This window comes from Strongylocentrotus purpuratus, unplaced genomic scaffold (assembly GCF_000002235.5).
Source record: "Strongylocentrotus purpuratus isolate Spur 01 unplaced genomic scaffold, Spur_5.0 spur5_scaffold_3, whole genome shotgun sequence".
Taxonomy (NCBI): domain Eukaryota; kingdom Metazoa; phylum Echinodermata; class Echinoidea; order Camarodonta; family Strongylocentrotidae; genus Strongylocentrotus; species Strongylocentrotus purpuratus.
In genome coordinates this window covers 17,714,687-17,740,125 of record NW_022145609.1, presented here as the reverse complement: position 1 = coordinate 17,740,125, position 25,439 = coordinate 17,714,687, and the positions used below count along the sequence as shown (strand labels likewise).

At 36.6% G+C, this 25,439-nt stretch overlaps 1 protein-coding gene across 1 annotated transcript; it reads right to left on the bottom strand.

Annotated features, from left to right (window-relative positions):
* Positions 1 to 5,272: 5,272 nt before the first annotated feature.
* LOC115928511 lies at positions 5,273 to 24,598 on the bottom strand. Its single transcript, XM_030995785.1, has 6 exons — positions 24,541 to 24,598; positions 14,143 to 14,484; positions 13,102 to 13,434; positions 6,718 to 6,930; positions 5,868 to 6,098; positions 5,273 to 5,469 (listed from the first exon to the last, which is right to left on the bottom strand). Exons 1-6 carry the CDS (start codon positions 24,596 to 24,598, stop codon positions 5,273 to 5,275), a joined length of 1,374 nt encoding a protein of 457 aa, XP_030851645.1.
* Between the last annotated feature and the right edge of the window lie 841 nt (positions 24,599 to 25,439).

The window sequence follows — 25,439 nt, the reverse complement described above, 5'->3', positions numbered from 1 at the left end:
TACAGACCCTTTCCCTTTTTAATTCCCTAGTTAATTCCACAAAGCTAAATCATTTTGCAAAGTGTGATGAATGTATCATTGGTTACTCTCATTATTTGTTCTGCACACGATAATATGTTATCTTTAGCTCACGAAAGAAAGCCTTGACAGAGCTCTTACTACATGTAATTACACTGTAAACAGATGTCAAACAACTACACACAAAAAACGGAACTAAGCATGGTGAGTAAAATCGTAGCTCACTCATTTAGTCGAGAGAATATATCTAATAAATGCATTATTTTACACATTTGGTGAATACACCACCTTTCTCTTAGTGAAATTTTACACACATGATATTTAAAACGAGTATGTGGCCCGATTATTTTCTCGATGAGTCTTTTTACCCTTTTAAGTACATGTAAGTTAATATTGGATGAGTATTCTCCAACTTTAGTGACCGAATGAGTAAAAATATTCACAAGTGTGTAGAGTAGCTTTTTGCTCCCTAATATGTCAAAGAATCTTTATTCGTTGGATGAGTAAAAGAACCAACAACCTCAGTCTCTTCGAAGCTGTACTCGTCTTAGGAGCTATCTTACTCTTTGCATGCGCGTAAATATTTCGCTGATGTATATTCGTACGCGTTCGTGATCGTACGTACGTACCCGATCGTCACGTTTTTAGCGGCCAATGAGCCACAGAATAAGTGTAAGTAAATTTGATTTTTCATAATTTTGAATCAATTAGTAGTAATATTACTGAAGGGGATCCCTTAAATAAAAAACGAGTTAAGGCTACCAATTTAGATATAGAATCTAGATCTGGTGCTGAAATTTTGAAGCTCTTCTTGTGCACGGCGACCGAAGTGTATGGAGTGCATGGCGAAGTCCTACAATCGTGAGGCCCATAAGCAAGGCTATACGGGGCTCTCTCTTATCTTAACTACTTCGTAAGATCCCCAGCTCGCATCGAACATCCTGGACATGTATGTGCAGATGTGTCATTTTGTATGTGTGTATATAATGGGGAGCCCTTTGTCTGCGCACCTATTTACTCACAACATTTGGTTAAATAACTCAATAATTTAGATTACTCATTTGCCATATAACCACATGTGATGAGCCTAATAACCTGACTGACTGAGTAATTGAAGTATTACTCACTAGTTGAGATGGAGCGATTTACTCACAACATTAGGTTAAATAACTCACTAATTTAAAATACTCATTTGCCATGTCACTATAATGTCAAATCAACAAAACTCATTCCTGTGCGTTAATAATATCAATTTAATGAGTTAATGCATTCAGTTAAGTGTGTCACTATAGTGTCAAAGTTTATTTCCCTATTTGAGTAAGATTACCCAAATATTGTTGTGTGTGTACAAATTACAATAACAAAATGTATTAGATTGACGCAGGTAAAGTGGAAACAGGTATATGTCTTGTGATCATTATCGTAACTGAACTAAATCCTAAACAATAATTCCTTCATAGATACATGTACGGATGAACCCTTTTGGAACTGATTTCTTGTTCAGAAGTCTGTAATGGGTTCGCTCCAAACACGTTACAGAAAGTCATGTATTGTATTTTAAGTTTCGCAGGCTGATATTCACAAAGAAGAAGAACACCGTTATCAACTAAACTAAAATGAAAAATAAAGCCACATATGTACAATATATTACTAGATGCTACAGCTACAGAAGATATAGCAAATATATGAAATTCATCATTACTGATAAACATAATAATGAATTGATGAAGATTGTGATGAGAAAGAGGACCTGGTGACACAGATAGCATACACAGTTATTAGCGACAACAAATATTTACAGACCTCTTCCTTTTTTAAAGTTAATTACACACAACTAAATTATTTTGCAAAGTGTGATGAATGTATCATTGGTTACTCTCGTTTTTTGTTCTGCACACGATAATATGTTATATTTATCACATGAAGAAAGCAGTGCGACATAGCCCTTTCTTCGATGGAATTACACTGTAAAACAAATATAGAACACCAGAATATGACAATAAAAACATTAGATTGATAAATTAAAAGTGGAAACAAGTCTATGACTTGGAATCATTATCGAACTGAACTAAATCCTAACCAATAAGTCTTTCATAGATACGTGTATATGTCATCATATTGGCGCTTCCATTGCACAAAGCGTTTTGATAACTATTACATGTACAGAAGTCTGTCATGGGTTCCCTAAAAAAAATCACTTAACATAAATTTGTTGATTGTATTTAACGTTTCGCAGGCTGATGTTCACTGATAAAAAGAAAAGCGCAAACAAATAAACTAAAAAGAAAAATAAAGAGACACTTGTACAATACATCACTAGATGCTACAGCTACAAAGGGGGGGGGGGGGAAACAAATAATTAACGAACATAATAATGTTATTACCATTCAATGTATTAACTCATATTAAACAGAAAGAGTCTAATAATAATGAACAATTCAATGCGCACTGCAGATGAAAAATGTCATGTTGCTTTTGATAGCTTGTATTACATTATTTAAGTGTCTATATCTCTCTCTCATTCTGTGTTTCAAATAAGGGAAAATGCATCCTGAATTGTAGAGCATAGAGCATCCCTAAATAAAAATGAACTTGTACATGTATATATTATATATATACAAGGTTCTAATGTTTTTCTAGCATTCTGTTTAAAACTTGCCATATTACACTCAGGTTAATCTTATGCAATTATAGTCGATGGTATAGAAAGGAAGAGGTCTAACACTTTTTTACCAAAACGTCATAATATACACTAGCCTAAATTACCAGCCACGTACTTTATACCAGCTGAAGATTCGAAATGAACAAAGAGTCTACAAAGATCTATTTATAATACCTTTGACATTGTCTATACTTATGAGAGTACATTACGACATCTTCCACAACGCTCTCCCCTCCTACCGATCATCGCATAAAAGGCAACTATGAAACCTACTATAGTGGGCACTCTTCCCGTTATTTCTTGGGGGAGGGGCTAGATAGGGAGGGATAAAAAAGCAGAAGGTCCACACCAGAAAAGAATTGCCAATGATACGCCAAATCCAAAGACTAAATTGTCGACTTTGTTCCGATGCGAAGATAAACTTGGTTGGATTTCTATTTACAAAAGTCTGCTCTATTTATGTTAACAACCCTGCAACCGATCGTTGCTCTATGATCATAATCTCACGCGCGAGATCAAGAAAACCATGCTCTACGAGCCTATCATTTAGATCCCTGTGCTCAAGGGGCATAGTTGAACCAGAGGGTTGGGACTCCTGGGTTGACTCCGCCATGTGTGCTAACAATTCGCCACCGGGGACATACCACGTCCCGCCTGTTTTGACACGTTGTTTGCGGGGACGGGATCTCCGACACATCTCCTTTTCCGTTGTCAGTTCTGCAACCCGGGCACAAATCTCTTTGGAAATCGTATCGGAGGGTGTTCCACTCAGTTCTAGTAGCTTCCCAAGACAGTCCAGTTGATCTTGATTTAATCCGCGAACCATATCTTCAATGAATACGAGACTTGTCCTCTCTGTCATGTATTTGCCTGTAACATACGAATAAAGGCCACAATCGAGCATGTTTGGTTCGTATAGAAGGTGAAACCGACATGTACGTATATAATTAACACCATTCTTTCATTTTGATTGTTTGCTCTCTGTTTTAAATTTCACTTTGATTTGAATTCCGCTACACAAAAACATTATATTATTATTATTATCATTATTACCATAAATATATTATTATTACGAGCTCACTTTAACCTTCCCTATCACAAAATACTGGATCCACCATTGATTTTGAAACAGATTTTAATCCTAAAGCCCCCATCACACCAAACTAGTTCTCACTACGTTTTGGAACCGTCCCAGAAAATCGTAAAACGGGTAGTGGTCGGAGTAGAATTTGAACATAATGTCTAAATTACGACCCTAGTTCGTTCATAAACAGTCCCACTGACTGCGGGCGGAGTATAGACGGAATGGACGTATTGAGGACTGTTTATGAACTTTCTAGGATCGTATTATATATATTATTTACACATTCTACCCTGACTATTACCAGTTTTGTTACGATTTTCTAGGACGTTCCCGGAACGTAGAGACAACTAGTTTGGTATGATGGGGGCTTAGCTGCTGCTAATTGTTGCTCTACCACATCACGTTGCAACACGTCCCTAGTAGGATCGAAGGACGGCAACTCCGTTTATAGTACGGCAATCAGTCCGTTTGTAGTACTTCCTCCTCGTTATAAGTACGTTGTCACTACGTCTAATTGCGGGACGGGGGAAATTTTAAACAGATCGTAAACAGTCGATACTACGTCCAACTCCGTTCGCACACAGTTTGAGCCCGTTTGGCAACACTTTCCAGAACGTAGTAAGAACTAGGTTGGTGTAATGGGGGCTTAAGAGGGAAGTAACTCTCTTCTTTTCCTAATTGTAACCGTATCTCTACAGCCCTAGCATATATATATATATATACAAAATATCAAATTCTTATGGACTGACCTGCAGCTACTTCATCTGCGAGATCAGGCATCTCGTTTCTTCGTAGTTCATAAGCTAAAGCTGCACGATAGTTGAAAACCGACGGACGTGGCCTCTCTTTCCATATCTTCAACAACGCAAATGCTGTTAATGGGCGTGTGGTATCACGACGGGTAGCTATGTCTTTATTTGTCAGCCGTAGCACATCCTGAAGAATACCAAGTGCATTGGGGATCCCTGGACCTGGAAGCATGCTAGAGGTAACGTCTAAAATAAAAAAAGACAACAAGATCAACTTGTGTAACGTCATTATTAAACGTGATATTGAGTGCAGTTTGACTCTACGAAATCAGTGACACAATTACGGATTCGGCTATCCAAAGTTTTGATTGGTTGTTGTTGTTTTGTTTTTCTTGCGTGATAGTTTGCTGATTTCCTCATTGTAAAAGTAAAACAAGTTGGAATATTCGTTAAAATCCTTAAATGCCTCTTAATATGGGCTTAATGATGAATTGATGAAAACTGACGGGGAAACCGTATCATCGGATCATACCAAAATGATATCGGATTGGATATCAAACTATATTCCATAACAACTTCATGCTTTAGCAGATAGATTCTTACCTTGATCAGCACGTCCTTGTGCGTGTTGATGTAGTGCTTCCGAGATAGAACACAACTCTCCATAGCTCATGTTGTACTCTTGAAAATCAAAGCGGAGAAAAGTGCTAAACGTTTTTTTTGTGTATACATTAAACATAATATTTATCTTAAACGATGTCAATAGAAAGATGGTAACTTGATGGTACCCATCTCAAGGTGTGAAGGATTGAATGCGGGTCGATACGATGCCAGTTTAGTTGCATTGATACCGAGCTCTTTAGCGACAGGACAAATATCCTGCATGAGCAGATGAAAAGCCAAATCAACTAACTCAGCTTTGTAGATGGATGGTTCTTTTAAAATTGGCAGCAAACCTGGGGATTATAAACAGAAAACCTCGTATATTATTACAGGGGATTACCGGCCATGCACATAATGCTTTTTATTTTATTTGTTTAGATTGGGATCACATGGATGCAAATCTTCATGAACATTCATACAGTTAACAAATATTATTAATACCCTTATCATTTTGTTTTAGTTTTGTAAGTATGTGAAAAATTGATTTGTCCCGATTAATTTTAATTATAAAGAATGTGTCATATTGCAGCTTTAACAACGACGGCCCTGATTCAACCAGTCACTCTTTCAATCCTTAGCTACGAACAACACAAAAACATCAAATTTGTACAAGGAGTGAGAATAATGTAGTTGTACATGTTTATAGATTTGTAAGAACTAACACAAAATTATGCACTTGGTAAGACGGTACCTCCCAGGTTGATTGATTCCAAGGCTGAAAAGAGTTGCTCCCATTTATCCCATATAGGTTGAGTTGACGTGTTGGTTCTCCATTTACGTAGAGTTTCTAACCGTTTCCCTTCGTCATTAGCATCATCACATTGGAAGTCAATTTCTAGTTTCTTGCAGACTTCCTTCATTGATTCTTGTGTCAGATGACGTGAAATCGTCTTCAGTTCATCGTTATAAGGCCAGATATCATCTATAGTACAATATAAACAGTATCATCAAACAAAAGATAAAAGGTGAGACTTTTGTTTCAACATCCAACGGTTCGAGTTCGATTCCGGGCGGAGACAATACTTGCTACCTTTTCAATTAATGTAAAAACAGGACAAAATTACAGGGGTAAACCGAATTCAAGCTCAGCAAATTATTTTTCTCTATATTGACATGAATGATTTGTCACATTATGTAAATTTACCCCATCGGAGTTGCCGATGCTATTTAGTATAAAACCAGAAATTTCTATCGTATACGAATTGTCATGGTTCAGTACTCCCCGATCCCAAGAAAAAGTATGAATTAATTGCTACGAGATCAGTTAGGCCGCCCGACAGTGATTGTATTTGGTAGAGCCGAATACTCAACCCACCTTCGTAATCTAGTGGTTAAGGCGTTCGACGTATACAGTTTCAGACCAGGGTGCGATTCCCCGTAAAACAGGTAGTTGCAGGGAATGGTAAAATCAAGGAAGGGTCATATAGAGTTCTTTCCCCCGGGAAAGAACTCTTTCTTTTTTTTACCGGGAGTAGATGTGTTCATACTCTTGGGTTCTTTACCTCCACTCCGTGAATTGCTGAAGAAGTATTTTGTATTACCTGGCTCTTTTTCTTTGTCGATCGTTTGTTTGACTCTTGTAAATGTGAGTCTATGCGACTGCCAATCAGTAAGCATCTGGTGAGTATCGAAGAGAGAAGTCCTGTTTTCATCAGTTATGTCATTAGCAAGTTCCTTGTCAATAGGGCCACCTATCCTTGTGTGAAGCTGCATCAATGCATCATCCAAACGATGTTTTATAAGTGTCTCATAACCTATTTGAGATAGATACATCATTTGGAAAAAATGGGAATCACATGTTGTATTATTTTGTCAACATTTTATTGGAACAGAGGAAAGGATGTGGGTTTTCGTTTGCTATAGTGATACATCATTTTTTCTCCCAAGTAAAAGGTTTAGCTGCATATTACAAACATAGTTATAAAAAGTGACAACATTTTCCAAGGGTTTTCAGACGATGCTTGATGTTAAAAATAAGAATGGGGTGTTTTATATTCAATGACTTTAATAATTTTTAAGTGTTTTATCCATTTTATTTCTTTGTGTAATCTTTATTTCTTGGGATGAAATGTGGTGTCAACATTCATGTCATTTGTAAGTAAGTGATCAAATGAATTACAAAAGTAGCCATAATTCAGGATTACATAACAAGATTTTAAATCGTGTTCACCTATTCGACTGGATACGTGCTTTCTAGGTAAGACTATGTAGTACACGCCGAAAATCTCCGCAACACGATTTACACGATTCAAAATTTACACGTTTCGGAAGCTCACGGGAATCGTGTAAACATTAATTTTACACGATTCGTCTTTTGCCAATTAAGCGAAATTTGAATCGTGTAAACGTGTAATCGTGTAAAATTACACGATTCCTCAATTCAGGTCGAATCGTGTAATCGTGTAATCTGCACGCTGAAAATCTCCGCAACACGATTACACGATTAAAAATTTACACGATTCGATTGCTCGCTGGAATTGAGTAACAATTTATTTTCAGTGGTGAGGGTGAGCAGATTACGATGTCTAGTTCAGTAGAACCAGGAATAACCAACAGCTGAGAGAGGGGGGGGGGGGGGAGGGTTGAACGAAGACAACGGGGATGAGGGGAGAGCGAATATTACGCATTCTGTCTCTCTTATATATTTTTAATTGCGGTGTGTGTCTCTAGTTTAATTTTAGACTGTTTGAAAATGAAAAATATCAGTTCACTTCCTGAAAAGCACTCTCGGATTTATCCTCGGTGAGAAAAGAAAAGAAAAAGTGATGAACTAAAAAGGAAGGGGGCGGGTATTCCTTAGTTGTAAATAGATTTTTAAAAAAATATTAGAAAACTTAAAGGAGGGCTAACATATTAAACTAAGTAAGTTGTGATACTTTTACATTACAAGACAGTACCAATTAGACTTATGTTCACCAGCTCCTTCGTTACTATAAATGTCGTTATACTATGTATTTTATTCCGAAATTATCCATGAGAGTGCGAGGGGCGTCATTTCCCCCACGAGAGTTCCTGGCCTTGGCTGATATGTTTTACGTCATTGGCAGCTTGAAAAAGGTCACAAACAATTACACTTTGATTACTTATTGCTTTTTTAACTTTCCTCATTTTTGTAAATTATCTTTAACAACATTGCATTCAGCTACATGTATGAAGAACTACAGTCAAGACTTAATAGCACACTTCCTGTCAAATACAAAAGAAGCTTACTCTGAATGTGGCCTGCCATTGACCCTCGTCGGGGCGTTGCCCTTGCTACAGACAAAGATGCTTACATAATACCTATTGTTCAGGGGAATCCCCTTTGAACATATGATCTCCTGAACAATAGGTATTACGTTCGGATCAAAGCCACTGGCTACAGAGTACAGGAAGCAGTAGCAATTAAGACGAGAATAAATATAATAAGTGAATGGCCAACTGGCTTTGCATTACGTTTAGCTGGCGGTACAGTGCCCACCCCCACTTATTAAAGAATCCAAAAAGTGCCCCTTTATCCGTAGGAAAAGTCCCCATTTTATTTTGACAATTGCCCGTATTCATTTGTAAAAGTGCCCCTTTCCCTTTTCATCTCTGACAAGTGCCCCTTTTATTTTGACACTTTTATTTATTGTTACTTTTTTGACACGCGCCCCTTTTCCTTCGACGAGTTCCTATTTTCCATTGCAATACTTGTCCATTTTCTTTTCTCACAAGTGTCCATTTTCTATTCTCACAAGTGTCCTTGTTAATCTCAATTAAGTATTATCCCTCTTTAGGTACGAGAAGTGCCCCTCTTCACTTTTGATAAATGCCCCCATCAACTCCGATTAATGCCCCTTTTCTTTCAACTGATGCTTTTTTTTCATCCCTCTCTCTCTCTCTCTCTCAATATATTTCCACTGCCCCCTTATCTTTCTCATCTCTCTTTCTTCCGTTTTCTTCCACTCTTATCTTATTCATTTTTCTCTTTTCCTCTCCGTTTCAAAGCCTTTCTACCTCTCATTTCTATTTCTTTCACTATGTTTCGCCCTTCTTTTCTTCCGATCAAATTCTTTTTCGTTTTCCTTTTTTCTCTCTTGCATAGTTTTTCTTCTTATCTTTATCGTGCCATTTCAACTCTCATTTTCCTTTTACATGTTCCCTTTTCTTAGCTATCTTTGTTCTTTTTGACGTTTTCCTACTATGTCTCATGGTGCAGGTTAGTAGAAAGTGATGAGGTTTATACACGAACATAAAGTACAGTAATTACCTGATGTAGGCAAGTGGTGTAAAAAGCAATTACTTGGTTTAAGCGAGTGGTGAAAGCAAGACACGATTTACAGATTGTTGCAGCTGGTCGAATCATCCCTTCCAGTGCTCTTATAACCATTATAACTATCTACACGATTACACGATTCAGAGCGACAGTCTTCAATCGTGTAAATTTACACGATTACACAGTTACACGTTTGTTGCATCTGGTCGAATCATCCCACAAATGCACTTAACTATTTACACGATTACACGATTCAGAGCGACAATCTTCAATCGTGTAAGTCTACACGATTACACAGTTACACGATTCAGGTGAATCGTGTAAACCGTGTAATCCAAAAAATATATCGTGTAATCGTGTTGCGGAGATTTTCGGGGATGAGGGGAGAGCGAATATTACGCATTCTGTCTCTCTTATATATTTTTAATTGCGGTGTGTGTCTCTAGTTTAATTTTAGACTGTTTGAAAATGAAAAATATCAGTTCACTTCCTGAAAAGCACTCTCGGATTTATCCTCGGTGAGAAAAGAAAACAAAAAGTGATGAACTAGAAAGGAAGGGGGCGGGTATTCCTTAGTTGTAAATAGATTTTTAAAAAAATATTAGAAAACTTAAAGGAGGGCTAACATATTAAACTAAGTAAGTTGTGATACTTTTACATTACAAGACAGTACCAATTAGACTTATGTTCACCAGCTCCTTCGTTACTATAAATGTCGTTATACTATGTATTTTATTCCGAAATTATCCATGAGAGTGCGAGGGGCGTCATTTCCCCCACGAGAGTTCCTGGCCTTGGCTTATATGTTTTACGTCATTGGCAGCTTGAAAAAGGTCACAAACAATTACACTTTGATTACTTATTGCTTTTTTAACTTTCCTCATTTTTGTAAATTATCTTTAACAACATTGCATTCAGCTACATGTATGAAGAACTACAGTCAAGACTTAATAGCACACTTCCTGTCAAATACAAAAGAAGCTTACTCTGAATGTGGCCTGCCATTGACCCTCGTCGGGGCGTTGCCCTTGCTACAGACAAAGATGCTTACATAATACCTATTTACAGTGCTCTTTATCAAACGCTAGTCAAATTTACCACATTTACCCATTACTTTATAGGGCTATAAACTGTAATGTATACACATGCATTTTACATTTAGATAATCTGAACATCTTAAGCTTATTTGATTTATAAGATTAACAGTAAATCTGTTATCACTTATGAAAAATGGAGAAATTTTCTTCAAAATTTCACGAATGTTATCAGCTATCAGTATCAAAGTTTGAAACCAATGAAACTAAAGAGAGAACAAAACTCTATCTGTCAGGTGAATAAATGGTGTTTCACCAAGCATTTTATTTGACCTAATTATTTTCCTATTACTTGCATCTTCCACCATTGAATGTACCATGCTACCGAATTACTTACGTTTCTTATTCCGAATGAAATAGGCCACTGCAAAGGTGAGTATCATAAAACAAAAACCTGAAAAAAACGAAGAAGATAACATTGAGAAACACATAACTATTACATCAGGTTTGTATGCTATAAAGCGCTCAAATGTCAAAATGACCTTCTGGTCATAAATCTGTGATATAACCAAAAAGCTTGTTCATGTTAAAATCTAATAATGTAGTTCTAATTAATTAAAATCTGATTTCTATAAACTTCCTGTTTTGTTAACTTTCCTAAAGTAAAATTACAAAGGAAAAAAAAAAAAAAAACGAAGCTCCGTATATCAGTTTTATGTTCACATGTTCAAGGTGCTGTTTTGTGGTAGACATAACTCATAACCAACACTTTCACGGTATTTCATGGCTCAAACGTTTTACAAAATTTGTATATGTATACGTAGTTATTTAGTTTGCATTTGCGTAACACACATATGGTATACCATCTTGATATTTTGTTGAATTTATGAGTATCACTTTCTTTCTTGTAATGTTCTTGAGTGAGCTTTCGCTCAGGACCGCTTTTCATCTTACTTCCCGATAGTTTTCATCAGGTCCGTAGCAAGGTTACTGGTTACTAAATTTGCCTATTCTCAATAGTTTCATGATTACACGTAACACTTACATTGTGCTTATTTCTTGGATTTCTTTAATTAATATTCAGGATGTCCAGTATTCGAAATGACTTACAAACTAAGATTACAATCGTAGTTGGTTGCACTTGTCCGTCACCTTGGAGTAAGACAGAGGTGGATTTAGTTGCATAAATTCCTGGAATACTGGAAGCCACACATGTATACAATTCTTCGTTAATACTCCTGGCGGCAATAGTGATAGTTATGGTTTTATTTTTCGTCCCGTCTGTGTTGTTCCACTCTCTTGTATATGATGGCTCAATTGCTTTGGATCCATATAGAAAGACAAGATTGGTAGAGGGGTAGTACTTCGTCGCTTGGCATGTAAGAGTCATTCCTGATTTGGCGACGAGGGGGCAGTAGTTTGAGTCGTGCTGTTCAGCATTTAGACATTCCTGGATAGTTGGATATGGTTCCAGAGGCTGGGCTAAATTTGAAATATAATCAAGCAAACAATGGTTTGTCAAATTGCCCTTTCATATTTGCTGTCAATTCTACAAATCAATAAACTAACGAATCAACAAATTAAATAATAAATGAACGAACTATAGAACATCTTATACTAAGTTGAGTTTTTCAGTGTGTAGTACCGTCCCCTCCACACACACACATTCACACACACACACATGCACATATACAGTTGTGCTCATCCGACGAAATGTGCACTCATCAGTTGCTACATAGTTTTGGGGCAACTACAATTTAGACAGATATCAAACATTCAACCTCCACAGATCCGTCGGGATAACAACTGCATATAACTTTATCGACTGGCCGCACAATACAATATCTTTGAAATAGAGCCCCCGCGCTGCCGTGCAGGGCCTCTAAGCCCTCTATATTGAGAACCTTGCTTTAGCTGGTGCTACAGAGCCAGTTATCACTGAAAGGCTTAAACCATATCTTTTATCTTGGTCCTCTAACCTTCCTGGCAGCAATCTTCCCAGGAAGCCCCGGTTTCATCTGAACCGCTTACGATGTGGCGCAGCTAGGCCGCTTTGCAGCAAGCATGAAGCTTTGGGGTCTCAAAGAATTTTACCTATGTCCATGTGGTCAAATTCATATTCCGAATGCGTGTGCTATAGCAGCCCCCATATCGCTGATATTGACAACCCACTACTGGGGGTTGTTTCACAAAAACTGGGATCGACTTAAAATTGGACTTAACTATGGCAGGTCATTCATGCCACTTTAGATTTAAAACAATTCCTTCAATAATGAATTATCAAAAAATGTAAATTCTGTAGATTTGCAACCATGATTTGTACGTCACTTGAAAGACCAATGTCAGTAACTAGTGAGAGCTAAACGTGGCATGAACGGCCTGACACAGTTAAGTTCCACTTAATGTCGATCTTAGTCTTTGTGAACCCCCCTGGTGTCACACTAGTCAGTTTTAAATAGCTATGGTTCATATACGAAATAATGATAATAAAGATAGATATTTTAAACTCACTGGGAATTAAAATACATTGATTTTCCCCTGAACAAATCAAAAATTAATTAAACAACATTTCATATTTAAGGTTTAACCTTATTGATCCTATCATTTTACTTTTAGTGTGGGCAAATTCTATTAGGCACATGAAGAATACTTACCAACCACATTGACAAATGTGTGATTCCTGAAGGACATTCCAGTATCATCGGTCACCTCACACACATAAAGACCTTCGTGATGGATCTGTAACTCCTTGATGACCAGCGAGTATTCTTGGGTGATGTTGTACGTGCCGTCGTAGTATCCAGCTCCACTTCTTTCAGAAATATTTTTGTTGCTTTCCATTACAACCAGACTTTCATCCGCCAAGGAGGTAGTTCTCTTCTTCCAAGAGACTCTTCTGGCTTTGATATGAACAGTGCATTGCAGGAGACCAAATGTAGCTTGACGCAGCTGTAAAGTGGCTTGTGGATTTGTTGTGATTGCAGTATCTGAAGAAAAAACGATGATAGCCACGTCATAAAAAGAGCAAATGCTACCAAAGTACATGAAAGAACATGAAACTAACTATAATTAAGGCGCAGCCAATTTAGGAGCTTCAAGTGTAAGTTTATTTGGTGTCCAGCTAGCTATTATAACATGAAAACATTCCACAACGTAACTAAAATTAGAGATATATCCATGTCGTTTTTATAAAATATTAGATATAAAAGGTGAGGGCATATTTTGAAACTGTAGCAAAATGCATTTTGAAGGCTGTAGGGTTAAAGAATATCAAACTTATTTCAAGTTAGTTTTGTTTAAAAAATATTAAAAAAAAAAAATCCAAAACGTTTTTGTAACATATTGTTTTGTAGCAAATCAAGCTCTTGCGAAGGAAGAGTTGCTGTATCGAAAACATGTTGTAGAAGAAAAGGGTGCTGGGAAAACTTTGTATAGGAATATGTGTAATAAAATAAGTCGGAGAAGAGGAGCAGGAATGATACATATTATTGGGAAAAGGGAAATCTACAAGTTTAGAAACAATTAAATGTTTTTTAGGAAATGCCATGAAACCTATACTTCAAAATAATCGACTTTCAGTTGTTCAGATTAACAATGTTTATAACATTGGTTTTAAGTAAGTTATAGGGTTGTTTTTGTAATCAGTACTGATCAAAAGTGTAAATGAATTTTAGATTCTCTTCCAAATAACCTACCTACAACTGAAATGTCAGTGTAGTTGTGCATCAGAGGTCCCTTGTTGTTGGAAACTGTGCAGTGTATTCTTCCAACATCTGCCGTTGAAACATTGTTGATGATCAAGGAATAATTTTCGTCGACGTCGCAACTTCCATCGTCATATCTTGGTCCTGATACTTCACCATCATACCATACAACCATGGGTCTTAGATTGCCAGGATCTAGGCCCTTTCTCCAGTAGACTGCAACTGGGTCTCCATAGAAGCGACATGTGAAAACACCTTGCACTCCTTGGACCAGTGTCTTCTCTATTTCGGTGTAAACCAGACCATCTGGAACTACCTGGGATGATTTTATACCTGCATCAAACAAAATAGAGTAAAATATCCGGTCGTTGTGAATCAAATCATTTTTCATAATTTCATCGAACCAAAAGATCTCAGAGTATGATGATTCGTAAGGACTTGCCTATAGTGAGTTTTAATATTGTCCAGAGTGCATGACGGGCTAAACACCTTTACTCCTCAATATTTGATATATTCCCAGAGACTCTCCCAAACATATTCATGACTGATTTTGTTTGTGGCAAGACAAATTCTAAATAAAGATTTGTTTGGTACAATATTCACATCAAAGGTTGCAATTTGTTTTAATTCCTGAAGAGTTGGTACTGTGCATAATTTACTTTAAAGTAGGCGTATTATACTATGACCGCATAAGCGGGTGCCCTTGAGGACGCTTGAAGGGCCTACTAAAAAATACACTACCATGACAAGTCTGGGAGAATGTTACAAGAGTAAACAAAAATATATGTATAAAATGGCAAGGGAATTATAAAGTCAACGAGACGGACGGTATACAAGACCGACAACGAACGGCCTAGCGCAGTGGTGGATCTAGGGGGGCCGGAGGGTCCGCCCCCCCCCCCCCCCCCTCTGGGGAAAAAAAGTGTATTCTAACATTTTTTAACGTTGATTCTACCTTTTTTTTTAGATGCCCCCCCCCCCTCCCCTGGCGCTCAAGGGGGGGGGGGGGGGGTGCAATTTGTCAAATTTTCGAGGGCCAAACAAATTAGTGCTCACTTACCCTAACCCTAACCCCCCCCCCCCCCCCCTACTGAGCGAAATATTGGCCGGCACGATTTTCATATTTCAGCACACTATATTTTAAAATGATTTCAAACTGCGCCCCAACCCTAAGAAATCCTGGATCCGCGCCTGGTCTAGCGAACCCTTTGAAATATCAAATTGTCAGAAGACCCATGAGACCGACGTGTCGGTCATGGTGGGCCACGTGGGCTTTCTGAAGATTAAATTTTCAGAAGGTTCGCGAAACCGACGTTGTCGTCCTCTTGGGAATGCTGGTTTCTTTGGCTGTCAGTATCATAAACCGTCTATATCATGATATGTCAGGCTACCGGGATGGCAGGGTTTGCCTCCTACTATACTTCCAGGGATCGATCCTTCAAACTAATTCTGCTGAATTTCACGGGGTAGAGTGCATAGCAAGAGTTTCAATTTTTAATTTGGCCCTGCTTTACATAGAACATTTTAACCGAACGGATTTATTGAATTGTTTTTTTTTATATATTTATTTATAAAATACATTTAATACAAACCTTGCACAATGAAACTTTGCAATCACTTACCAGGTGACACACAGATTACGATCAATAATCCCACAGCTAGTGCTGTTTTTAACCGCCATGTTGAGCAACTTGTCCACAGATTAACTAATGTTAACGGATTTACGTAAAGATCTGTGCCCAGCGGTGCAGACAGGGGGGAGGGGGGTGGGTATGACAAATTCGAGCAGGAAATGTTTCATCCATTCAAATAGATTTTCGACCTTAAACTTGAACCGTGACATCAGAAAAATTATTTTATTATTAAGTCTGACTTGAAATACATTTCTGTCGGAATGACCACTCAGCATGCTCAAAATAATATAAGAAATAAAATTTGAAAAACAACCAACAAAAGAACGTACTTGTATAGCAAAATAACGCATTCAAAAACTTGATATAACAATAGACCTTAATCATGATAAAAGTATGTTGATGACATGACGACCGTTTTCCTCATAAAGTATCATGTAGATGCTCTATCAGAATGGATCATGTGGAATGCAATGAAATTTGCTTTCCTTTCAACTGCATCCGCACATGAATGCATTTTCAATGTTTTGTATCGAAGCAATTATACATCCCCCTTTCTCTCTCTCTATATCTCTCTATCTCTCTCTCTCTCTCTTTATCTCTCTTTCTCAATATATCCCTCTCTCTCTCTCTCTACCTCTCTCTAGCGCTCTCTTTGTCTCTCTGTCTGTCAGTCTGTCTGTCAGTCAGTCAGTCTATCTATTGCCAAATTATTTTCACCAACGGATAAGTCCTAGTGGAATGCTATGCATTTTTATAAGCTTTAAAATATCAATCCCGATCGCTCCTCATCATGAATATTTCCGTTAGCTTAAAAATCAACCATGTTGTTTAAAAACTTTTAAAAATAAGATGATTTTAAGCATCGTTATTTGGCAAGAAAATTTAGTGTTTGAAATTATGACTGTAATAAACTTTGATATTCCCACAATATTCAGATGGACTTAACCATATCACAATTACAAACGTCGGTCAAATATTCGAAATCCAGATACCCCAAAATCGGGGATTTGACTTTGCCTTATACGTTAGAGCTAAGCCAAATAGGACAGAAGACTTTTGTGTTTGTTCAGTTTTGTGATGGTTTCCTTAATCATAAATGACATTCGATTTTTTTTTAATCTGCTTGATATATCTACCTTCGTTTTCGAACATTGTTTTCTTTTCAGAAGCCAATTGTTAATAAAATACAAGTATTTTCAGCTTTCATGGGCTATTTAACTTTGATTTAATTTGGACAATTTTAGTGACAATTGACGATCCTATTTTTTGTGTTCTGCATAGTTTTGACTTCTAAAGCCCCTCTAAAGTGTTTGGAGTCCAAAATTCGCCAAAGATTTGATGCCAAAATTTCACTTAAATTGTATCATAATGTGAGAGAGGATTTCATTTAAGACACACTTCTGAAAAGATTCTCCACTCCCCCCCCCCCCCCCCGAAACTAAAAATGTGCTTGAAGACAAATATTGATAAAAGATTACAAAAATTGGGTATTTGCTGTACGCTTACCCCATTTATTTAGTACTACAACTAGATTTATCAAAAATCATAAATTAATCCGATCAGCCTAAACAGACTCTTTCATAATAAATATATAGACAGTTTTATGTAAATTTGTAGCCTATTTTGCTCCAGAAAGTCGTTAAGTCAGCAGGCAAAATGTCCTTCGCACTCCCAGTACTGTCCAAGATCAGACACGTATATGCTAACATGGCCTCAACATATTTGATTATTATTCTCAGTTTTATGTTTAAATGTGACGGAAATACGTAAAAATCAAACAGGCATTTGTAGAAAGGATTATTTATTAGGTGTATCTCATTTAAAGTGCAACAAATAAAGAAAATATCGCCACTGGTGGTAAATATACAAACAGCGTTAAACCCATATCTAAGAATTGAAATGGACATCCAACATGGTCTCGAAATATAGGGTTGTTCATACCGTGACGTCACCATTTTCGCATTTGTTTTATCGCCGTAATTTCACTTTATAAGTGGGTTCTGGAAAGGGAATCAAAATTGCACTTAATTTATTCCTCACATTGGTGGGGTCTTAAAAAGTACTTTGCTCATTTTCTTTATAAGTTCTCAGCAATGTGTAGAGGTAAAATGTACCTATTTTTTTTAATTTTCAATGAGCCTTCTTTTAAAACTTCATTAAATAAACAGGACTTGCGAGAAAGCTCTGTTACCTGATATACATTTAAAACGCAAAGCGAATTAATTATGGCATACTAAAATGTTGACATAGAAAACACGTATTCACAAGAGTAAAAGTATATGAGTGCGGTCAGTAGTAACAGAAACAATTTTGATTGCTATGTAATTTCAATTCCTTATGATGTTATAGTTAATAATGATAATAACATAGGCTTCTTATATAGCGCACATGTCCGTCATGTTGTGACGCTCCTGGCGCTGCCCCGATTATTACTCTTGCTTAATAGCAAAACAAATGGACACGCAAACACAGAGCGATATTTCTACACTATAAATTTATGGATCATTGACCACGGGTGATGTTGTTCCAGGGTGGTTTTTTCCTTGGGGTAATTTTCCTTGTGGCTAATTTTCCCGCTGGTAAATGGCCGAGGGTGATTGTCCAGGGGGTAATTGCCCTATAACTCTTTTCATTGATACTTTTAATATATGGGAATTTTATTAGTTTTCACCTAACTCAGCTCTAGTACGTATAAACAAATCATTATTTTTTCTGGACAAATTAAATCATATTTTGCCAGGAAGTTGAAGACGACCCTCTATGGTGTCACACCAAAGAAATGTCTCCGTTCTTCCACTGATAGGACACCATCTCTTGTAGGGCGGTAACTTATGTGCTACCGGTCTGTTGCATAATTTGTAAAGTTGTCAATATATCTAAGGTAATATGGAACTGGAAAAAGGAAGGTGGAGAAGTTAACGAGGTGTGAACAAAAGAGCGGGGGGGGGGGGGGCAATTACTTATATTAATGTTGTGACCATGGAACAAGATGAAGGGCTACTGTTTTAGAGGTGAATATGTTGTAGCTACGGAGGCAAGGTATCATAAATCCTGTTACCAACAATACACAAAGGTTGCCTCTAAATGTGAAATAAATGTAGAGGACCGGTGTGCAGCATTATGAGAAATCATAGCGGAACTTTTGCCGCATAGTCATTGAGGGGAGCCTTATCAAAAAGATGGAAATATTAAGCCTTAAAAAACTAAACACGATGTCCTTTGACGAAGTAAACGATGTATATAAAGGTGTTGATGTAACATGAAAGAAAGATTGATTGATTATCTTTAAAGTGTTGCAGGAATGGGAAACATGTCACATTTAGATCTGACTCCTTGTATACTCATTGCAACAGGTTTAAAGACACTTGAAAGCATTTATAGAATGTGAAAAGGTGTTGAAAAAGGAAAAATTTATATTTCAGACTACATTAACTTTCAAGATTCTTTGGCAGCTCGGTTTGACCAGGGTAATATGTGTGAAGTACCATAAACGTCAGGGCCTGGCAGATACCGGCGCTATATAAATATCCATATTCTTTATTATTAAGTAAAATTATTCTTGCTTCGAATGATATACTATATTTTTGAAGAATCTGTCCGTTAGATGAAGTTATTTCACACTTTAACATCTTTGCTCTGAAGTGAAAACATGCATTTTATGACTTCTTTACGTTATATATTTGATTTAAACTATCTACCAGTCAGTATATTCGTGTTGTTTATTTTGTAATGTAACATTATTGATATTATCTTTTTGGACTGACTCTGTTGGATGTTACTTCATGAAGAGCTGGATTCCAAAAGGAGCTAAATCCATATTTCATCAAAATTGGGTTTTTTGTCTTAAAATAATAATTTCCTACATGGGAATAAAATGCACTATATCACATTTTAATTTTTTTACCAGGAAGTATGACAAATTCGAGGTACATATCATGATTCATTCCAAAAGGAGCTAAATCCAAATAGGTTTTATTCTACAAGGAGCCCTTACTACTTTGGGGGTCCACTGGATCTAGGTTCTGGAATTCCCTTGAACCAAGAATAGCGAAATCGGTCAATATTTATGTATTTAAGCGCAAACTGAAGTAACTTTATTTGAGTCGATATCGACTAGAATCATAGTTATGATCAATATTTAAGAATCTTTTTGTGCATAATTCTACTCCCGTTTCTCACATCTATTCATGTGTCTGTCTTGTTTAGTTTTTGTCTGTGTTTTAGTCCTGTTGCTCGTAGTTTTTTTCCTGTCTCTCTAGTTAATAGTCATTTTAATAGTCAGTAGATTTTATTATACTTATTTATGTTTATATTTTCTCAGTTATTTAGTTAGTGTAGTTTGTAAGCATTTAAATGTATGCATTATTCTTATCCGACGAGTTTGTTCTTTTAGGATATACTCATAAGCTGCTCATGAGGGACCTTAAATCCACAAGCCTTAATGCTTTCAACCAAGGTCATCTCATTGTTCTGTAACGCCGTATTCTATTAAATTGTTATATTCATGTCATATTTGTAATGTGTCTTATAAAAGAAAGATAAATAAAACTTGAACTTGAGCTTAATCCAATTGACCAATAAAAGCGCAGTATAGAACACACACTTCTATTCTGGCTTGGCTTTGTTTCCAGGCACGATATAAACACACATGCATATGTGTGTAATTGGGTTTTTACAGACGTGTATTAATACTATATGATTATTTCGTCTGGGGACTGACTTTTAACATCACCATCTGAAAGACGTGACTCAATTTTGAACCTGCGTTCTCGGCTGAATCAGTTTGTAACTTCCATTGTTAATAGCTGGATTACACACACACGACTTTCTGCTCAAAAGATTTCATAATTCTGCTTTTGATCGTCATTGCTCCGAAAATAATACAGAAGCTAAGATCAAATTGTGTAAACAAAATGAATCCCTGAAAAATGCACCTCAAATGCATCATTATGTACTTCAGAAAACGAAGAAACATCTAAGCAATTTCAGACTGTTTTCACCCATAGACTGCAGTGTTTTATACTCAAGTGTATCCCATTATGGCTTTATAAACAGTGGAATTTAGTAATAGATATCTTGATAACGTAATTTTTTTTTAAACCGTTATAATCATGGCTGTTTATTTGTCCTTCTGATCATCCTCAGAGATATCAAAATCTAAAAATGTATTCAGTCAAATCTACACAAATTTACAAAATCTCTTTATGTTATTTATATTCTAATGTTACTCATTTTTAAATGGATATTGAGCTTTCCTTACTTGATTGTAGAAAAAAAGATCGATAGTATTCAATACATCAGGTGCATCATCAATATCAATCAATCCGTAATGACTAGTAACTGGGTTTCATTGGCTTTGTATCTACGTGCTGTATTTAAGTGTTGTTTTAATTTATGTTGAATTGTTATTTCAGTTCATTTTTATCTGAAGTTTAACAGAACCAGTTCAACCTTCCATCTACATTACATTTACCTTCCTTCGGTACGCAACTCTACGCAGATCCGGTGTGAAAGGGGCTTTATGCTTTATAACAAATGATTTCCAGGGGCCTAGTAATGGAATGTGAATTCAAAACACATCACATAAAATATTGAGCAAACAATCGAACAAAAAGCACTTCAAGGCTTGGTGCACTTGTCAGTTGACAATAGGGGACTACATGTTCAAGACAACTCAACAAATGACTAGCAGAGGTGTTTACTTAACCAAAAATAGCTTGCTGGTACTTCTGCTTTCCAGCGGTGTAATGTAACTCGATTGCGGGTTTTCCCCGTCACGTTTTTTCAGCTTGTAATCAGGCAACTATTTCCATATTCATTATTCATTATTAGCAAGATTCCTTTATGTTAACCTTTTTAGGAACACTTAATTCACCTTTTTGTTGCTTTAACTTGTGTATTTCTAGTGTGTTAGCTTGATTTGATTTATTTTACCAACAGCAATACATGTAATAAATACAGGAAGAAAAACTATTGGGTGGTAAAAGGGGCCAGATAATAGCACATGTGCTAGTCGAGCCTAATCCCTTAAACAGCTAAACAAAGTATTTTGGTACAATTCAGTTTAAAGAACGTAACAAAACAAAAAATAATAAATTTACTTTTACAATCGATACTTTAAAAAACAAGAATCAGTACTCAACAATGTCTCACAGTATACAAACAAATAATGTAAAATATGAATTATGAATTGTGTACACTTGATATTTCATTCATGAGTTGCTCAACAAATCCATTCCAAAATTAACTGCCCACAAAATACAATGACAATTGACCTTGTGTCGTTCTTAATTTTGGAAGATGTAATTGTCCACCTTCTTTTTGTCTTGTGGAATAGCTATGTTCTATAATGTCACAGTACTCTATCAAAATATGAGGCAAATTGTCATTGACTAGATCAAACATGAAAGTATAAATGGATAAATCATGTAAATTATACACATTAAAGATTCGCAATCTTTTAAATAATGGATCTGAAGGAGTTCTCCATTCACTAAATGTTATGGTAGTGTATCGCTGTTGCAGCCAACATCAAATTATGTAGAACTTTGCAGAAATTATGAATATGTCACTCATGTCCTATCTGTGAAATGTAAACGTCAGCAGTGTCCGAGTATTCAACTTATGTAAGGAAACCCGTTTATTTTCTAGACTTCACCATCAGACATTATTGAGTAAGTGACTGACTTCTTTTTTGTTGTTGTAATAACATACATTGTACATAAAATGAGCTGTAAAAGGTACGTGGACAATATTTGTCTACATGAATAACCCACTTCTTGCAATGGCCAAAATTAAACTATAGAAATCTTTGCGCAGCAAAAACATGTACGACCATTAAGTACAAGGGTCTGAAAATCAGACAAATAAAAGGACTGCAATCCTTAAATTCAGTTAGTCAAATAACGGTAGTTATTTTCTCACAAAAAGACATTTTCAAGCCCATTTGTTTTGGGGGAAGCTTTATCTTTCACATGTCTTTGAAATTTAACATTTTCATTTTTTGGCCTGCAAATGGGACATAGCACTTTTAATGCATGTATGAACATCTCATTAATTCACATTGCTAGTATATCTCTGTTATTTTCATTAATACAATATCAAATATTGTAAAAAAAAATATTTGAAACCACACATATACATGCTATAGCTCAAAATAGAATAGTACTTAAATTATAATACAAGTGTGACAAACTTTTCTACCCTAATTCACAACATATCTAAGAACTACTAGTTCCTGGATATACATGTTGCACAGCAAACATATACACATGGCTTTGATACTTATGGCATCTTGTGTTGTCTTACATGTTTGTTTTTATTTTCCAATTTATTTATTCTTTCCTGACCTGGAATTTTGTGATTTGGGGGGCTTTTGTTTTAGAAGTTAATATCATGGTAAGGTTTAAATATGTGGAAGTATAAGAAAATATTATCAATGTAACTTTTTGTTATTTCATGGAACTTAAAAGCGTATTTTCATAGGACCATTCCTAGAATTTAGAAAGAATAGGAGATAGGAAAGGTAAACTTGTCTTTATTTGGCTCGATTACTGGATATGAGTTTTTCCCTTTTTACCATTGTATTTCTGTAGTGAATGTATAAACACATTGGATGAATGTGATATTTGTTCTTTGATGCATTTTTCGCTACATTTTTTCATAGGACCGTCGATTATTATTTAATTGTTTTTGTTGTTGTTGTTGTTGTGGGGGGGGGATATTCCCGTTCCTGACTTATGAGGTGAATTAAATGTTAGTACTTCGTATTCATTAAACGGTTAGTAAATGTTTTATGTTAATTATTTACTTAGCTATTTTTTGATTTGTTGTCATCATTGGGGCAAGAAGGCAGATATTATGTTTAAAAAAACACAAAGAGATGGAAAGAAGGAAAGGAACCAACTGCGAAGTCTCTGGCACGGACGAAAAAGTTCCAACGTTATACAATGACATACAAATCGGCAACGTAATCGCCAAACAATGCTCGACAAAGTGCGCAAACTCACATCAAATTCTGGTAAAAATATAATATTCAATGACTAAAAATCCCCCACATAAACAGACATTTAAGTGTTCAAAAGGCTCAAATGAAAGGAACGAAGGAGAAGTGTAGATAAAGCACGGCTTCCAAAGATGCTAAAATCACTTCGCATTCAGAGCCTATCCACAACATACACAGAGAATAGCATATGTAATAAACTCGCTCACGTCGAACAAAACTCACAATAATAGCGGAAACTCATATTAATATGTCCAGCAGGATGAAGAAAAAAAATCACAAAGTTTTCGAATAAAGTGAAAGAAAATAGAGACAGCGAACTTAAAAGAAGAAATATAAGGACAAAAATACCGGGTCAGATGCCGAATCAATCTTACTGCATTACACAGAACGCACGCGAGCAGGCGGCCTTGATGCCGGGCCTTGGTGCTGGGCAGAATTTGCGGGCAACATTAGCTCCACACAACAAATATTTGATTACAAATAACATAAATTACACATGTTTTGGTAGACAGCCACATCCATGCACACTGCACATTCAGCCAAGCAACACCCAAAGTGCGAACCTTCTGAATATTTAATTGTCAGAAGACCAACGAGACCGACGTAGTTTCGGTTTTTTCTTAGGCCCTGTTTGCCATAGAACATTTTTTCCGAACGATTTATTTAATTAGCAATAAAGTTGTATAGATATTTCATTTCTGAAATTGATTTCAAGCAATCCTTTCATTATGAAGCTTTGCTATCACTTACCAGGTGGCACACAGATTAGGATGAATAATCCCACAGCTAGTGCTATTTTAACCGCCATGTCGAGCAATATGTTCATAGAGCAACTAATGGGGACTTTTAGATTTGCGTGGACTGATACGTGTGACGTCCATTCATGGCAGTGCATTAACAGTGACAATGATATTTCCATGGTACATTATTTTTCAGCATATGCCAGACAGCCACTGGCACGGATCCAGGAACTTGGGAAAGGGAGGGGGGCACAATATGACAGAAGCGCTGCGTACGTCAGCGCCGCGTTCTGCTGAGATCGAGCGGACAGGGGGGGGGGGGGGGGCGGGGCGGGGGGGGGGGGGGGGGGGGGTGTGTCTGAGAGAAAAAAATGAAGAAATTTTCAATTTCAATTTCAATTTTCCAACTCAATCTTCACTATTTGGTGTATACTTTTTGTCAACAGGATTAGCTAAATTGACTGCTGGCGTACGGCCGTGGATGACTCACTCTCCCGACACCTACAATCAACGTCTTATGAGCTGTGTTTTAGTGAGCACATTTTTTTTTTTTTGATCCTCAAAAAAATTTCAATTTGCACCCCCCCCCCCCCTTGAGCGCCAGGGGGGGGGGGCCAACCCCTGGATCCGCCACTGGATGAATTACAGTACTAAGGCATAAGATTATTAATAACAAGAGTACAGTCAGAGGAAAATGACCCAAAGCTACCACCAAGTTCTACACTGAAGAGGAAGGCCTAATATCAAGGAGGAATATCTGACAGTGGTAATAAAAGGGATAGATGGACATGTAGCGAAATAGAATCTTAATCAGAAAATTAACTCATTGGTATTCAAGGTGATACGTGGGAATAAAACATCTTTATATATTGTTATCATCTTGAAATAGACATGTATGTACGGACATTA

What these genes read in the sequence shown, in the direction of transcription:
- LOC115928511 (XM_030995785.1), bottom strand. Translation starts at nt 24,598, where the DNA reads ATGGCGGTTAAAATAGCACTAGCTGTGGGATTATTCATCCTAATCTGT. An exon ending in CACTGACATTTCAGTTGTAG is followed by an intron (nt 13,435 to 14,142) that starts GTAGGTTATTTG and finishes TTTTTTCTTCAG; the next exon opens with ATACTGCAATCACAACAAAT. An exon ending in CACATTTGTCAATGTGGTTG is followed by an intron (nt 6,931 to 13,101) that starts GTAAGTATTCTT and finishes TATCTCAAATAG; the next exon opens with GTTATGAGACACTTATAAAA.